General features: G+C 34.6%; 1 protein-coding gene across 1 annotated transcript in view; it reads right to left on the bottom strand.

Moving 5' to 3' along the window:
• dally (division abnormally delayed protein) overlaps positions 1-18,666 on the bottom strand; it is a 114,812-nt gene that overhangs the window by 28,439 nt on the left and 67,707 nt on the right. Inside the window, exon 2 of the mRNA XM_076125551.1 lies at positions 3,677-3,820. Within this exon, the coding sequence (XP_075981666.1) occupies positions 3,677-3,820 (144 nt within the window). The remainder of the gene's footprint in view (positions 1-3,676; positions 3,821-18,666) is intronic.

Genomic DNA, 18,666 nt, shown 5'->3' with positions numbered 1-18,666 from the left:
GGATTCTATTTCAGACCATGGAGCTAATAAACGACTTGTGCGGGCATGAATAACGAATAAATTCGCGTTGCAAGCCGCTGTCGTTAATCTAGGTGCGTTGGCTGTTATTACTTTTGTTTGCGACTCGTGTTGTTCAATTGTAATATATTGTGCTCGCATGCTAAAATAAAGATCATTATGTCCGTTTAGTGGGGGATTAGTCGAGTGTTTGCTGGCACTCGATGCAATCACGTTACGTCGTCGATCACGAGTCAGGTGCTCGGTGTTTACTACGAATTCCTAGGCATTTACAAGCATACGATATTGAATTAATTCAATCGTGTTGTAAATCTTGCGGCGTTAAATAGAAAACCTGATCTAAAGGTCGGACGTGCGGTGATACATCACACGAGTGTAGCTCATCATTACTAATGGCACGTATACTGGCGCCGATGTGTGGATTCTCAATAATCGTCCTTAGGCTCCCCGCAGACGAGGGCTATTAGTGTCCTACAACGATAAAGTACACGAACGTATTAGGGTGGATTTACTGTATTATATTATGTCATATTAAGTTGTCGGTGGCCTTATCCAGCGCGCATAAAACGGTCGTAGGCAATAAACGGGGAACATTTAACGGTTTACAGCGATATGTAGGGCTAGGGAGCCTCTCGCCGAACTCTCACCGATATTACCTGTTAGTTCTGTTAGCATACCGAGAAGGCGGCATCTAGGGATTCGTAATTACTGTAGTAGTGTGTGCCGTTTACATGAACCAGGAGCCCTCGGAACTAAATAATTGTATGTAACTATTTTAATTGCAAACGGAATTCGAGTTAACACTATTTCGGATCCAATTAAATCAAGTCTATTTTAAAATGTATCGTTATAAAACTCAATTAACTGCAAACTTCTAGCAAATGACTTTCTTTGTAATACTTGGACTAACAGAGATATAAAAACTAGAAAGAAAACTCGTAGCATCTGCGTCCGAGGAACAAGAAAATTGCTTTTTAAATATTCACCAACATAAAACATTACTAGTTTCTTTAATTACATTTTGTACCATAGATATCTAGCTGGCTGTATGTACAACTTCTGTGCCCGAAAAAAAAAAACATTTTCAAAATGGCGCCACCGATTGCACTGCTCTTATTAGCTATAACCATTACTTTTAATAGAATATAAAGTTACGAGATACACCAAATAAAATCGTTTTATATTCAAATATGTCTTCATATTATTTTTTGTTGTTTTTATATCAATTATACGTTATAAATCTTTATTTATAATTGTGTTTATGACATTTAAATTGTAATGACGTCTCTCATAGCATCTAGTTCGAGTAATTGCAAACATGTTTTGAAGAAGGACCGAGCAATTATAACGTAGAAGCTACAGGAAATTAATACGAGTTAATTTTATTGTAATATTAATAAATAAATTGCGAGTCTTGTTCTTAGACTGCAATAATAGCTTTTATATTCTTGTAATAACATGGTCAGTTAGTCTGTTCATTAGTTGAAAATGCTTAAATGCTGCTTTACGAATTGCATAAACAAAATTTATTCTTAGTGTCTTAAAGTTCCAGTTCAAAAACATTTACGTATAAGTGTGTAAATTAAATCGAATAATAATTACTAATATTACTTTCCAATACATAACACCCAACATCATTTATTTTCCATCGTATTGTATAACAGTCAAATTTTCCCTTGAAATTTGCTTTTTGTCTTTGCAATTTGTGTTCACAGCTTCAACAAGGCACTTCAATGTACCAATATTAGCCTACAGTACATAACACGTGCAATCGCAGACCAATTGTTCGTATAATACGTCAAAGGGCAACAAGAATGCACAGTGTAGAGAGAGTGCCCAATTTATACGAGGAGTGTTAGTTAAACAAGCTTTGTATGCATTTATTGTTGTAACCAGCTTGTTGCGGTAGGCTGGGGTAGCCGATGTAGTGCTACTGTGACTGGGTACTCAAAGTTTTCTGTTATAGACCCCTTAACGCACGGTGTGAGTGTGTAGTCTTAGGCTCTTACTTCTATTTGTCGATTTAAAATAACAAATTAAAAAAAAAATATGTTTTAGAGCATACCTGAATTTTGGGTATATATATATATATATGTATGTTGATATTTATTTTTCTATGTATATGATTTATTTTGCCTTTCCTAAAATTCTCATCTCTTAATACCTTCTGCTTTTTCTGTGAAACTGCAGATAATTATATTTGTGGGCACTGAAATTCTAAAATGTAAGTAGCAGTTTCCTTTTCAACGGACCTGATTTAACTTCACTTCACGGCAGCGCAACTTTTCGACTAATGTTTAGTTCTAGCTGCAGTAGTATAGTAACGCAATTTTCGCTTTCGTTCGATCAAGTATCAAGAGTTTGACATTTAAAATGTACTTGAAAAAATGATTCCTATAGTGTCCGCCAGGAACGAGCATTTTTTTATACAATTTTTAGTTTGCTGGTTTTGGATAGTCAAAAGCAGTACGGAATAGCACTACAGTAGGGGTGGAAATATATCACTTTGGGAACCAATGGCCAATCTGTGATGTATCGATTGATCTCTGCTCGCTGATATAATAAACATATGCATGGGCTTGAATAGCGTCTCTTGTCCGTACAATGAGTTTATAGATAACGTGATCTGAGAACAGATAATGTATGCACGTGTAAAATATATGAGATATTTTTATGCAAGGACGCTGGAGCGACAAGGAGGTAATATTGTTAGTAATGCATTTACATGATGCTTACGGGCACGTACGATAGGAATTTTATGGCTATTTAAAAGTTATTAATCTTCCCTTATAATAGTGATTATCATCACTTGACAATTTGTATTTTGTTTTAGTCTTTCACTATTCTTTTGGTGCGATCTTTTCGTATCAAACTGTTAAAGTCCAAATTTCATGTCAAGCTACGTTATCAATTGTGCCAACGAATTTTCGTAATCCTAGATGAGGGTGACAACTTCGTTTTATTTTTCTTTGTTCTTTAATTTAAGAGGCAGGTTAGGCAATTTTAATGAAAGTGAATTTATTGAGTAAAATGCCCCTCTCCATTTTAGACAGCACAATTTGTACAGTAAAATTACCTACGTCTCGTAAATGGATAGTGTCCATTTTGCGCCAACCATAGTCTATGCCTTAACTCTATTCCTAGACAACGTCTAGTGCGGAAGCCCGCCAATTTATTTGATGGAAGCGATGGCATAGTTTGAAGCCGAGCCCTTTGATCTCCCTCGTTTAATATTCGTAAGTTGCGTCGACAGACTTGTAGTATACCGTGTCGCCAAACTCATAATGCTTGTATTTGAGGAACGAGCTCCCGGTATTTCTATTGGACAGTTTTAGAACTACCTGTCTTTATGATGACATAGTTCCTGTTCTTTAATGTGTTATGATGGCGAAAATGTTTAATAAAATGTAGAATGTCAACGAGAAGTTTAAATTTAATCTCGGGCAATTTTAGAAAACAACATAGAGCTGGAATTCAGGATATTCTCAGTTGTTTTCAGTTGCTATTAAACTAGATTACTTGACTTAGAATATAAAGGTGTCCTGAGCTCTGGCTTCTAGCCACTGGTAGCAGCCATTTCAATTTAATGGGTCTAGTCTTGCTTGGATAACTGACAGAGTCCTTCATTATCCATTTAAATTTATTATGATCTCATTACCTTGTAGTGATCTTCTGGTGGAGAGCAGCAGTTCTGCCGTCCACTTGGTGGAGGCAGCCACGCTGGTCTCCGCGGCGTGACGTAACGAGGAGCGCAGCCGAGCCTCGCGCCCCCGCCCGCAACAGTGCCCGCCGCATATTGGACCTGGGGACAAAACATATAATATTAGTTAATATGTCTATTTGAGCTTCAACATACTATTGAGAATACCCCCTTCGGGACCTTTTTCGGGGTAAAGTATATTTATTTACTTAATGTGACGACTAGTGATGAAAACCTTGAAACTTATAAACAATATATAATAATCGACCATGACTATAAACTAATTTACAGTAATTATGGCAGCTAAAAAAGAGCTCGAAATGTCTTTTGTCTCTTCGGGAGGCCTTCTGGACCGGCTCACGAAATTTCGTTCCACCCGGATAAATGCTAATAAAGATCAGAATCTAACTCTACTCAAGAGTTACAGAAAATTCAATTCTATTGTGTATTCCGCTACAAACAATAAAACACATGTTCGAGAAAATTCATTTCCCAAAATGAAAGGATCCCATATTTATTAGCGCGCACGATTTTGTTGATAATAAAACAATTTCAGAATTTCCGCACAAGAGTTATGGTTTCCGCAAATATTTTGTTAACATTGCTTACGTAAACATTACACAATTTTCCTTTAATTAAACTGTTTACATATTTCCTTATGATAAAATTAACTTTGTTATTTCAAATCAAATGTTGTCGCTTATGACCGTAATATTCGTATTTGCGTAAAAGCATGTATACCATGCTTTTGTTAATGTAAACTTTTAAGAACTACTGTCCTTTACTGTACTACTACGCTACTATACCGTTACGTATTGTTCAGTCGGGTATTTATTTATTAAAAGTAGTATTCTCGTCTAAAATTACAATAAACTAACACTAACAATAATTAACCTTCTGTAATACAGCATCTAAGTACCAACCTACTTGGCCAAAGAAAAATAAAAAGTAATTATAAACAAAACTTCACATTGTTTGTCACATACAAACACGCATATCGTACAAACAAAATCGATGAAAAACTCTACTTAATGACTTAATTACTACAACTTTACCAATACAAATTGTTCTCGATAAAAAAATACGTCTCAAGTTCACAAAAATCCATCGTTTAGTAGCGAGGTCGCGACGCACTTACAGTCGGTTCCAATTACCTTATAATATGAGGTCGAAGGTCGGTTTTAGGGAGAGAGGTGACAGGTGTCCCTTTGATAAGGGTCTCCTACAGTTAACAGGCTCACACCGCCCTTAATCACTCGACTATCACTAGATCAGATGTCATTGAATGTACTGCGATGAAGATTACAGGTCCGAGTATATTATGTACTTAGTATTTGGATAGCCACAGAAATGTATCACGAATAATGTTCATTGACTATCTAAGTGTCAGCACTTGACCTAAGTGAATAAATGATTTTATTTTGATTTTGACTGCCTCCGTGGCGCAGTGGCTTAGGTCGCCACGCGGCTACCATTGCATCGGGATTTGCATGGTTTCGATTCCCACGCGGAACAATTATTGTGCGATCCACATATAATTAATTCGGGTCAGGTTGTAATTTGTGTCCCTTGTTTTTATGTTTGCAAAAGTCCCCGCGACACAACAGGAATTAATTCTTAAAAAATAAATGTTAAACTTAAAGCTTGATATATTCTATTTGTCAATTGTAGAGACAATAAATCATGGCTTTAGTGGGCCTTAAATAACGCTCCACGCTCCTTGCTGCCGTGAGATCAATAAGTTTGTCAAGTTATATCAAAGTTGTTCAAACCACCAAAGGCCTTTGGACGTAAGTTTAACAATTGCAGTAACAAGCGTGAGACAGTATTATATTACAGATAAATTGAGGCTTGTTTCAAATAACAGCACAGATAAATCGATTCTTGGTTTATATCTAAATATCCGAAAGCTTTCACCCCAAAAAGCAAGCGAAATATCGCTCGTTAAACCTTAAATTCTGCAGCCGTAGCAAACCCGAATCAAGGCGGCCTTGTGAGCGAAATCTAGTAAATAAATAATATAATATCAATAAGAAACTAACGAGGTAAACTGTCGCGAGTCAGCAGTCGCGAAGTATTTATTTCAACCGTTCACTTTGGCCGCGTTCCAAACACCAGCCATTGTGCGACAAAACATCGTAGTCTGGTTAGTTGTTATGCCAACATATTTATATCATTACTAGTTAGGACCACCGTTACATGCGTCAATATCTATGTCTTTATACTTCTTTACCTTTAGGAAAATACTGCGGAAAATTTTAAGTTTCAGCTAGGTATAAGTTTTTCAAATAAACGAGCTAAGTGGTCACATAATTATTTGGTACAATATCCCGTTTCGCCTAATGAGACTTTTGGTTCGTTTGTCTTTTGAAAAACTAGTGTGAAAGTTGAAATCAGACTATGCTCGCTGTCAGTAAATCGTATAAAAATCGACTCAAATTCATGTTGCATTAAGCCCTAGCCAACTAAAATACGTAGCGCCGTTTAAACAGCATAAAAAACGCTATAAAAATAGAATGAATTTAAAAAATCTAGGGTTATTATTTAGGTAATAGGTTAATCACAGGATGTGCGGTAATCTAGATATTTTGTTTTACATGAGTGAGGCTCGTTTGCAATAAAATATAGCGAATGTCCCCATTTCGTTAGAATTAGACGGCAATTTGTATCACCTCATTAAATATTAACATATTTACTAAGAATATTACTTTGCTTTACTTTATCTTTATTTTCTTCGAAGTATGTAGTAAAATTATTATTTTATTCGAGGAATTTACCTACCGAAACATCACAGAGATTTTATAACTAAGTATAAGCCAAAGTTCCGTATAAGTAATCCCGTAAAGGGACGGAAACTAACTAGCTTTACGTGTTCTATGGAACAATATATTACGCTTCTGTGAAACAAGCGCTGCGCTCTAAAAAATACCAACGTTTTTCCTTATAGGAAGTCCAAAAAATATAAGCTAGACTAAAGTAGGTAGAGCGCTGTTGTTGAGTTGAATGCTCTATCGATTTCTTTCCTATGAGCAAGAAATGTGACGCAAAAAGTGTACGAAGAACCGCCGCCGAGCGCCAAGAGCTGCGATAACAAGACGTTTATTACACACCACCTATATTCACAATTTACGCCGCCACTAATTTCACATTAAAATTAAAATTTCTTTTTATTACACATACGATGGCTACATTTCAGCGGCATGGACACTAATTAGCTTTATATCAGAACGAATAGCATTTCCTAGGAGAGTAGCCAATTAAAATTACATTTTTTCTAACTTGGATTCGTTCCAGACGTGAAAAGTCTGGGTGTTGAAAACCTTTGGTTGAACCACGTCCATGTGATATACATACATATTAAATTACATTTGGCACAATGTCGTGAGAGCGTCGGCCGCGCGGCAGGTTCAAGGCTGCGCCGGCGCATTGTTGTGTGACAGCTAGACGAGAACACACAAAGGCTGCCTGCTGAATACCAGTGCCACAGTTTTTTCTTTCTTTTTCAAACTAAACTCTTGAAAAAAATTAACCTAAGTCTGTTCTACGAAACGTCTAGATCTTAAATTAAAGGCCTAAATATAAAAACTAGTACGAAACATAATGTCAAGTAGTAAAATGGTTAGTAAATTGCTAAACGGTTCGTGTATTATCTGGTTTGATATCTGTGTCAATAAATCAAGTAATGCGAATATAATCGTGAGTTTAGTACGATAATGTTTCAATAATGTGAGTGAGTTATGTAATGTTGGTGTTAGTTGTAGATAGAGGTGGGTACTGGGTGGCGAGTGAGGCGAGTGTGGCGGCAGCTGGTGCGGGCGGCAAGGCCACGCGTCCAGACTGTGCGGTGCCTCGCTACTGATCACCCACATAATATACTACTTATTATATAAATCGGATACATAAATACGCTGATTCCGTCACCGATGAAGAAAATTTTAGCATCACTTCATATATCTTTCATTGGAGTTCAGGCGATGATACGTAGAGACATTCGGTATATCGTACAACAAAATTTAAAGACTAGTCTCTACTCTAACTATGCTCAATGCAACATGTTTTCAATCTCTGTGAAAATCTTCGTGTCGTGTTCCCATTTCGGCAGTTCATAATCTTTTTCATTGCCTAACAAAATGATTAAACCCAATTACGTCTTAAAACAGACAACGCCTAAAATTACTTTGATTTGTTACATCAAAACCGCTACCAATTACTCTAAACCTACGCTATAAGTGATAAACGTTTATAACAGCTCGAATTCTTTAACAACCTATATTATAAGCACAAATAAATCAATATTTATTGATGCAATTATTAGTTTTGCAGTTTAGAAGTTCAACTACTGTTGTTGACTAAACAAACCGTTGAGTTTGAGTCATAAATCTAATCTCACGTTTACTGCAAAGAGATCGGTAATAAAGTTGTCTCGGTAAATTGCTAGCTTACTATAGGTAGACGGCTCAATCAATCATTCATGAATATTATATACGTGCTTCGTAAAAAGTGGGATTATTTTAACAACGACTTGTAATTGATAGAAGACTGTACTACTAAGGGAGTATTTACACCGGATTCTGACGTAATTCACTATGAAATTTTGTTTGTGAATCAATGATTTTAGTTAATCTACTGAGTATGGATAGTTATTTAGTGCTTCTTTCGCTTTTGTGTTACACCACAGCTTGATTTTTATGGCTTTAGAATCAAGATCTACTTCTACTTTATGCTGAAGACGATTGCGTAGAAAATTTGGCACATAGAGTCATGACAACACTAATCTGAGCAGATTATTTACGAAAAGCAAGTAAAAAGAGACCTAAACTTAACATTTACTCGTCAATTCAGATTCTGAACTTCTCAAGGCTGTAAGCGCCGTGTGATGTAGTGGACAGACTACTTAAGCAATTATATACATTACGATTTATTATAATATAAACCTTTGGTAGTTTTCTCCAGAGCCGTCCATCAAAACGGATTGCTTATTTAAATTGGAATGACCCACGGCTGTAGTTGAACCTGTATCAATGTTATTACAAATACGTGAATGTGATGAGTTTTTGCCTCCAATAGATTCATATTTTATACGAAATGGATTTACATAAGCCCGTTCGGATAAACGAAATTCTAAATCAAAATAGATTTTGTTCACCGGTCAAAAGAGTTTTTTGAGCTTAATTCTGTTTTTCACACGAAAATATTCGTCGTTTGTGTAAAGCTCGTACACAGACATTAAAATTAATTATTCTGAATATAAGCCAGCGTCTTAAAACAGTTGTAGGATCGTTTCCGCTATCTTTATAGCTGAGAGTGCGAGAGTGGTGTTGACAAAACGTATGTAGTGACACGCTGTGGGGCGCTGGTCGTGCGGACTCGGCCAGACTCGTGCGTCGGTCATGAATATTCGCCGCGATTGTCTCCAAACGCAATAAAATTAAAATGTACCGTCAACAACATCCGCTATTAATTCTTTTACGATTATTAAATGATGTCTCGTATCTTTTTACAAGCGTTTTACTACAGTCATGTACAAAATAGTCACTCCACCTCTCAGACGGCAGGTGTTCCGAATAAAAAGCAATAAAAATGTTTATGACTTCTAATCAATGGCGAAACTAGTCTAGAATCAGTGTAGTTACAAATAAATTACACTGTATTATTTGAGGAGCTGCTTTTATTGCGTATTCCTGCAACTATTAATTAGAGTAATGGGGTTTATCGACATATGCAAATCTAATAATTGTGATACCGTTATTTGGTTGTGTCGATAAACATGGAGTATTTGCAGAAATATATGACTTCCGATCGATAGACAAAACTTGTATTATGTTAGATAATTGCTAGACTAGAAAATTTATAACACCTGATATTTTATGTGAGCTTTAGTTTTTATTGAGATTTATAACTAAACCTCACCCCAAAATGAATATTAATAGGTTTTATTGTGGGAATCATTTAAAATTCCACTAGGGATTCAATTCGTCCAGCAATATAACTTCGTTTAAGTGTTTGGTGCAACAGGGAAGCACGTAATAAGTAGCGAAAGCCCTCAAAACAAACAGTTAACGCGAGAACTTTATTCTCCAAATGTTTGTACACCATCTAGTTAATGATAGTGTGAAAAGCAAAGAGTACGAGAGTGTTCGCGCCACCGTTCACTACTAACGATAAATAAATATGGTGCTCATTAAAACTCTAAAACACTTACTACTGCTCCCCATAGACTTTTCGAGCCCGAAATAAAGTAATTTAATTTTTACAAAGTAATATTTTTTCGTTAGCGGTGAAATTCTGTCAGTTTGTAAAAAAACTACGGCGCTTGAGGGACGCTACGAGATGCTGTAATATCATACGTAATTATTACTACTGTTTAGTGAGATAACTTTTACTTTAGTTTCTTTTTAGGGTTTCTATAAAATAAATATTTTATAAATAAAGGTACGGAACTCTCCGTACGCGTGTTCAACTATCACTTGTCCGGCTTTATTTATTTCATACTCGCTATATCCAAAAAACTTCGTAAGCGCAGACTTTTCACAAGGAATACGTAACTTAGCAATTTTACATAATTTAGCAATTTCACAAATAACCAAAGCACTTTACTTCGCAAGTAAAAGAACTAAACATTTGCGTGATCTTGTATAATTTTATTTTGCAATATTGCATAGATAGCCTTTTGTAAAACAAACAACGTTAAATTTAGCACTAAGGCACCAAGTAGGTAATACATATGAAGTAACCACGGACCTACCATATACTAGAGCCATGTGATTTTCTTCGAAAGAAAAGAATAGCGCAATACGATATTCATATGTATGATACCCCTTCACGCAAAAACTACTGAAAGGATTTTTATGAAAATTGTGTCACAGATAGTTTATAAATTAGGTGAACACATTAAATATTTTTAACCACAGAAAAACTTTAATATATTATTATATCAATGCCTGTTTCTTGCAGTAGAACTTGCATTAGCATGTACGTTTTCAGTAGTAAATAGTGAACGCGTGCGCCGCCTCTCTCAACGCTCGTGGTAAATATCAACATGCCGCCGCGTACCCGTTATTTGTGCAGTGTGCACTCCGCCTATGTTACATACACTAACTAATTATATCCTCGAACAACGCGTGTTATGTCTGCACTAGGCATAATATTTGGTTTCCTAAGGATTGATATCAAAGGCAAAGGAAATGTTTGTTGTGCCTTCTTTTGGGTATATTTGTTGAAGAATCTCTATATCTCTATGGTTATAAAAAAAAAAGTTAACTTTCTAACATAACTGAATAGATACGATTTACATTGCTGAAGTTATATTTTTCGTACTTATGATTCTATAAATAATTTTTGTTATAGCAATATTAGATAGGTACCTACTTATTAAAAATCTGATAAAAAACATTTATTTTCTTTCAAAAATAGTTATTTAATAATGTTATTTCATGACAGCGACGATAATAAGCTATTTTTTTTATTTTGCAGCAAATAATATACATTTTACTATGCTTCTTAACTACTTTTTTCCAACAGTATCGCCAGTACACCAGTATTTCATGTTGGACACCCTACATCTTCAAGTTACACCTATAATTAAATTTTTTGCACTAAGAAAGTAAGCTATTTATTAAATAACGAAGTGCTGGTGCGAGGTAAATGTTAGGAAATTACTTGTAAGTGCGAAATACGAATGTGAATCTATCACGACATGGCGTTGCTATGGTAACCATATTATTATGATTTGTGCGAATTTAACACGCAGTCGATAGAATTTCCTTTTTCATATCGGCTGACTTCTAAATTGTATTATAATGAAAACATAAGTACATAAAATCATGCCAACTTACCATATTATGAAAATCTTTTGGAGATACGAAACAAAATATGTATGTTCTCTTTTAGTTAGAGGTATAAAAGAAAATCGTTTTCCGGCATGACAAAGTAAACACATAAATGAAACCTTAGACCGTCTAAATCCGTATTTAAAAAGAAACTCGATACTAAAACTACTAAATTACAAATTATGCTCTTGAATTTATCACCAAACAGTTTTAACCCCGTCATGCGATAGTGCATGACATATCAACGTCATGTACAACGCGAGCTCTATGACCCGAATCTAGACTTGTCTCATTCAGTAGCTTGATTCCACCACTAGCGACTACCGACAACCTACTACTAGCTACTATCTATCGAGACACTACTAGTAGTAGACACACTACTAGCTATCGAGACATTTTGCACGAAAATCTGATAAGCGCCTCTAGCGGGCTCCGTGGGAATTATTTTGGCAGTACATTTTAAATGTCAAACTCTCGATACTCGGCAGTGATGACTGCAGAAAATTTGGTACTGTACCGCAATTCTGTACCACTATCGACTACAGAAAACCGGCTAGCTATCGAAAAAAAATGTATGGCAATCGATTCAGCGCCTCTAGCGGGTGTCGTGGAAACTATTTTTGCAGTACATTTTAAGTGTCAAAACTCTCGATATTCGACAGTACAGACTGTAGAGAATAGAGCTTCTGTACTCAATGTATGGTGACACTATTTCCCTATGTAATGCTCTAGTGGTCATCCGTATGCGGTCCGCAGCTCCAATTAGACAGCACTTTAAATATGGACACCGCACCACGGAATGTTTATTATTAAATTCCTTTGCCCATTGTTGATATTTATGCTGTAGAAGGAAAAATGGCAAATATTGTGGATTTAATAACTTGTTCTTCACGCCTGTTTTTTTATTTATTTGATTTAATTGGTGCAATTAGTTTATTCCATAGAATATTTTTTATTTGTATTTTTTATTCTGAGATGATTGCTATGATTTACCATCACGCATTTTTTTATTCAATAAAATTTATAGTGTTGAATATTTTAATTTGTTGATTCAGAAATTAAGAGATTGAATAGCCCGTAACTCTAGATTATTCTACGGCCAAAATTTAAAAAAATAATTATCAAAATACCTGATTCAAACAATTCTGTTTCAATTTACGGAATGTAAAAGCAACTGTTTTATTTTCAAAAGTAGTCCGTTTAAAAATTTTACTTGAAAGTAAATTTTGTATGCCTGAATTATGAATAACTTAAAAATAAAAACAACTACGTACATTGCAGCGTTTATTTACATTTCTAGAGAACCGCATTACATTGTTTCAACAAAATTTTACTTGTACACTCTCCAATTTTCTTTTACCTTACCAGTTTTAAAAATACCTCGAATTCTCCTAAATATAGTGTACAAAAGTCAAGGTTATGAAAATTGCCATAAAACTAGCTGAATTTCTTTGTACAATCGTTACTTGCATGCCTACCCACTTTTATAACGCCCGCGCCATTGCGAAATTGCAATGCGGCATATCGTAGCTGCTACAGTGAATATTATACCTTATTAAATACCTCCAAACAAATTTAAACCTTATTGTCTGTACATACAGTCTATAATCAAATAGTTCGCAAGTAAGGTTAGTGTAATTGACACTACTGTCTCTACTGCAAAATGTATATTAAAATACAAACTACTGTAGCTATTTTAAAATGTAATCTTCATTTTACTCCATTTTATTTAAAAGGTACGGCAATTTTATTAACCATAATGGTATTTTTAATTTCCCCGTTTAACGCGAACAGGCAATGAACGATTAAACCAGCAATTCGCAGGGATCTGGGTTATTTTCCCACCTGATACCGCTGCTTTGTGTTAAGGTTAATGTCCTATTAAAAGTATAATAAAACACAGTTCAAGGAAGCTTTACATAAAATAATAATACACAATAAATTTAAAATAAGCAACTACAATATTATCATTAACATAAAACTTAATTCTTTATTTAAATCTGACAGCTCCTTTTTTAATATTTATGGTTTTTGGTGACAGTTCTTTTTTTTTATTTGGCACTGCGTGTATAACATGGCGGTATCTAAAAAAATGGCGGGATTGTTATATAATTTGTGAAAAGTAGTACATTTAGTTCCGTCGAAATAACTAATAGAATAATTCCAGCAGTTAATTAAATTTTGTAAAGGCATTCGTACTGTTGTTTCTAAAGAATTTACAGTCAGCGAGGGTTATTAAGACCGCTTGGTCACGATAGACATAAACTGAACGAATGGGGTCATAAAATATGTCTTATTACAAAGCCATAGAACTGTAACGAGATAACTATTGGATACTGACCAAAAACATAAAACTAGCAGTATAATTTCGTTTTAAATACTCTTTTCATGTTATTAGATAAAGAATAAGAGAGATTTCTAAATCTGTGATTCTAACTCCAGATAGGTACGGTTATTTTTTTTTCTAAATGTCATACATTTTTAAGAACAGGGTCAACCCTTGTGCCAAATTTACACAAACCGCCCAAAGGCCTTTGACTCGTTCTAAAATCTTTTTACATGCCCTTAAAGCCTCGTCGTAAAAATGGGTCAGTTTTCTTAAAATTTAAGAAAACTTAATTACTCAACCCTTACTTAGTCTTTGCTCGTCACTTCGTCTACGAGAAAATAAATTACAAGGGTAATGTCCATCTAGGTATTAATTTCAGCAGTTTTAAAATCGATATAGTTTAACAGTTTCGGAGAATATCTCTACACAAACAAAGACAAGTCTTTAAAAGGTTTTATAAAAAAAGAAGAACTGTATAATTAAGTTTCATTGTTCAGAAGTTATGCGACTACATACATCTCAGTGATTCATTTTTTTTATAGATATTCTTAGTACCCATAAAGTTAACCCTATTTTTAAAGCACATTTTTAAAAACGTTACAATTAACGTTCCAATCTCGTTTTAAAGCCGGTACGTAGTTACTTGTACGTAATGGGTGACTTTATGAGCCAGTGTAAACCGTCGAGCAATAAATTCAACTTACACGTATGCAAATAGCAATGGCGGCAAGCTTATGAAACATAACACCGCATAAAACTAGTCTCAAACAAAAACAATGATTTAGATGATCACAACACGCGACTGTCAACGTTTGCGTTTAGTTATTGCAAACGTTTAATTGAGTTTGCCAAATACACGATCTAAATTACACTTTTTATGAGCGAATATTTAAATATTATTAAGACTATTTATATGCTAATTATTGCAATAGAGGAAGTGTTTAAGATTTGAATCTAACAAATTGAATTTTTATTTCATTTTTAATATTTCTGTAATAATTAAATAAGAACTATTAAAAATAGGTACTGTTTTTTAACAAGCTATTTCATAAACAAATAAACCAGTGTCATTAAACTGTCAAATATAAAAGTACCTAAGCAATAAATATTAAATATACGCGTGGAAACAAGCTCTAGTAAATATAGGTACCGTAGTGAAACACGCACTAGTTTATCGGTCTATTTACTATTTAAACATGAACAACAAACAAAGCCCCTAGTTGTTGTTGAGGTTTTCACAAACTCCACATTCAAACAGAGGCGCGTGCTAAAATAAGCACAAAATAAAATGGCAGCCGACTAGGATAATAACTCCTATTGGTAGTATTGAAACCGCACTAAGTGGCGGCAGTGGTACCACAACACAAACTGTAAGCTGTCAGTTGTGTTCCAGTAATGCCAACTGACTATTGCGGGTTGCTAATTTAGCAAAATGCAGTTAGAGCTAATCTGATAGAAGGAATTGGCTGTGCTACTTTTCCGATAGCCAAAAGTCGTAAGTGCTATTGATAGCTGCACTACACTGTTACATTTTGTATATTCACTACTTTATTAGATTACGTTTGTTAACAATTTTTTGTAGAACACTTGATTTAGCTTTGATACTGAAGCTTTACGAACATTGGAAATATTTTTGTATTTTAAACATTTTTCAGTATCCCTACTAAGAGCACATATCAAAATGGACAGTTATCGAAAGGTCAAAGCATTTACGGGTAAGCACACAGTCACACAGGTAGGTAAACGGCACAGACGTCATCTAAAATAGGCACAATATAGGAGCGAGCGTCGCCTGCCCCTGACCAATCCACGTATGTACTGTGTGTACAATCAATGTACATATTCGTGTGTTCTCGTGTGTATTTGTGTGTATTCGTGTGTTTGTGCAAACGTCTGGAACAGGCTCGAGGTTATTACTGAGCGAGTTTGCCCAGGGTTTGGTGTTTGAAGGTAAATAGAAGTAGGTGATGTTAGGGCTTATGTGTCGTATCATGTCTTGATTGAAATTGGGATTCTGTTATGGTACATTTTTATACTGTTGAAAAACAAGCGGTAAATTATTTTCTCGTTCTTGATACTTATTAAAGTTGCAAGTGCTATAAGTACCCCTACATTTTCTAGATTTCTAGGCTATTCTCGAAAAGTAATCTCAGACAGAAATAAAAAATAAATCAAATAAAGCAACTAACAGTATATCACGAAACAAATCAAAAATACAATATTGAACTGCCAAAAAACTAATCCGAGCTCGCGTACCAATCCCGGTTTTCTATCAAAATAATTCGGACAAAATGGCGTATTTTTTGTCACGATCGGTAACAAAACCCCAATTCACAAATCACTGCGGAAGGTCCACATGGAGCCGGACGTGACGTCAGAGTATCATTGTAAGTGATAGGACAAGAGGAAAACCCGGGTTTTTGTGCCCCGGACCTTAACATCATTTACATTATTACAATGCGCGTTGAAACGAACATTAGTGTTAGGGAGGATATTTTCCTGAAAAGAAAATATAGGATAATGAACTTGGATGTACCGTAGTAATATACCAACTTTTGATAGTGTTGCCGATTTTATATCGGGAAATTTGACTTTACAGCGATTGTTTAATAAAGTTAGTCTTGCCTTGACGGTAGCGACGCTCTATGCTTTTCTGTCAAAAAACCAACAGTGATAATCAAAAATACTCAATAATATTCAACAAGAAATTGGGTATACTTTACCCTACTATTATACAAAATATTATATCTTACTATGTTCAAATAAACGTCAAATTGGTCATCAACTCTATGCTCTACTTTTGACCGCGTCAATCAAACCGCGCCCATTTTTTTCTGTAAGTACCGTTGTATGTTCACAAACAATTACTTAGAGAAACTGCCTGTCAGGTAGATTGATTGAATAATGTCTTAATAATGATATATTATTACAGAACAAGTAGCCACTTAGCTGTCTACCCACAAGATACAATTTAGATAATCACAATATGACACTCCCACATCGTAAGGTGACGACTTATTTCTATTATAAAATAAGAGACAGAATGTATAAATTATACTAGATTATATAATATATGTAGGAGGAAATTGTGATAGTCCTTCCTACCAAAGGAAGTTTGTAAGGATCGTACCAAATAGCGTTCTCTAGACTCTGTCTACCCATACGGGAAAAATGTGTGATTTTATTTAAAAATTGTAACTAACATACATCATGCTAGTTACCCGTTTACGCAAAATCTGATGAATGGAATTTGATGAAATTCGACACACATATAGTTTATAGCCTGAATTAACATATAATACTTTTTATCCCGGGATCTTCTTTTTAGGAATTACGCCATATTCCAAAACGAATAATAATAAACTATCTATATACCTAAGCTGTACTAAATCCGATCGCCTCGATACTTAATCTTATTTTTTTTGTTCATACAAATGGATATTCCTGTTTTATAGCTCTAGGCAATATACATATTTCAGTTTCTCATATGTCTTGGAGAGCAGTTATGTTGATAAAGTAATATTAGTAGTATTTGGATGCATCGCACGTAGCCACGGAATCCGTCGCGTAAACATTTGCGCAAAACTGCTGCGCATTTCTACACATTTTCTATTATAATACTTTATCATGATATTATTTTATCCTATGAGTTTTAGGAAAATAAATCATTTCCGTTTTTGACATCTGTTTTATTGGACTTAATTTTTTTATGTAAGAAAAGTTAAGGATTTCGATTGTGAATTTATTTTTGCGAAATCCGTAAGTAAAAAGTTATCGGTATTTACTTACTTTAATTCGTTAATTTTAGCTATTCACGTTATCGACGGACTGAAATGAATATTTTTAGTGCCATTTCTAACAGAAAATATATAGAATTGTATGTTACAGTAATCATCATATTTCTAAAACTAATTCAGACCATCCCCGAATATTCGAAAGGGTCTCAGATATTCATTAACTGTGAAACTATTTAGACAAGATAAGACAGATCACACGACCAGATATCCCTGCTATTAGTGGATAGATTTCATTATGCTACGTTAACCCTTATAACCAATATAACCAGACCTGTATAACGGTTCAGTTTACATTGACAAATAGGTCAGCTGTAACTGGACCTAACAGTAAATTGGTCGCCACTGTCCAGGAATTAATAGAAATAAATTATAAATGTTTTTAAAGTATATGTTGTATTCGGAGAAGACATAATCGTTTGGTATTAGGTTGAATAAGTGATTCTTCTGCCAAAGTGCTAAGCCGCGTTTAATTTTCTCATATGCTAAAAAAAATGCTCTCTCTAAATCGAGCACTAAAAGCCATGAAATTGTTCTACATAGTATAAATTTAGCTTTAATAGAGGTCTGGCAATGACTTCTGAACTTATTTTAATAAAAACTCTATGCCAATTCCGAATAAAAACGAAATACGTACCTAAAGAACTAGTTTTCTAGAACAATTTTCTATGCCGCAATACGCAACTCGATTTTTCGCTTACAGAGAATTTAACATAACATAAGATCAACGAATTCTTTTCAAATAAGTTTTGTTTTATGCCGTCTGGAAACTTTTATATCAATATTATTTTTACGCAATATGAATGAAAAGTTTTCTTTCATATCAAATCGTAAATTTTCATTAAAAATGGAGTCGTGTTCTTAGGAACATTTCTAAGGAAATACCGCTGTAATCAACATGCTTATCGGAGGACTCACGGTCCACCAAAATAATCCGTCGGTCCAGCTGAACAAAGCCTTGAATATCTACAAAGGTAAGATACGAATACGATTGAC

Source organism: Anticarsia gemmatalis, chromosome 2, assembly GCF_050436995.1.
Source record: "Anticarsia gemmatalis isolate Benzon Research Colony breed Stoneville strain chromosome 2, ilAntGemm2 primary, whole genome shotgun sequence".
NCBI classification, from domain to species: domain Eukaryota; kingdom Metazoa; phylum Arthropoda; class Insecta; order Lepidoptera; family Erebidae; genus Anticarsia; species Anticarsia gemmatalis.
The sequence above is the reverse complement of the archived record's forward strand: the minus strand, read 5'-3'. Positions and strand labels throughout refer to the sequence as shown.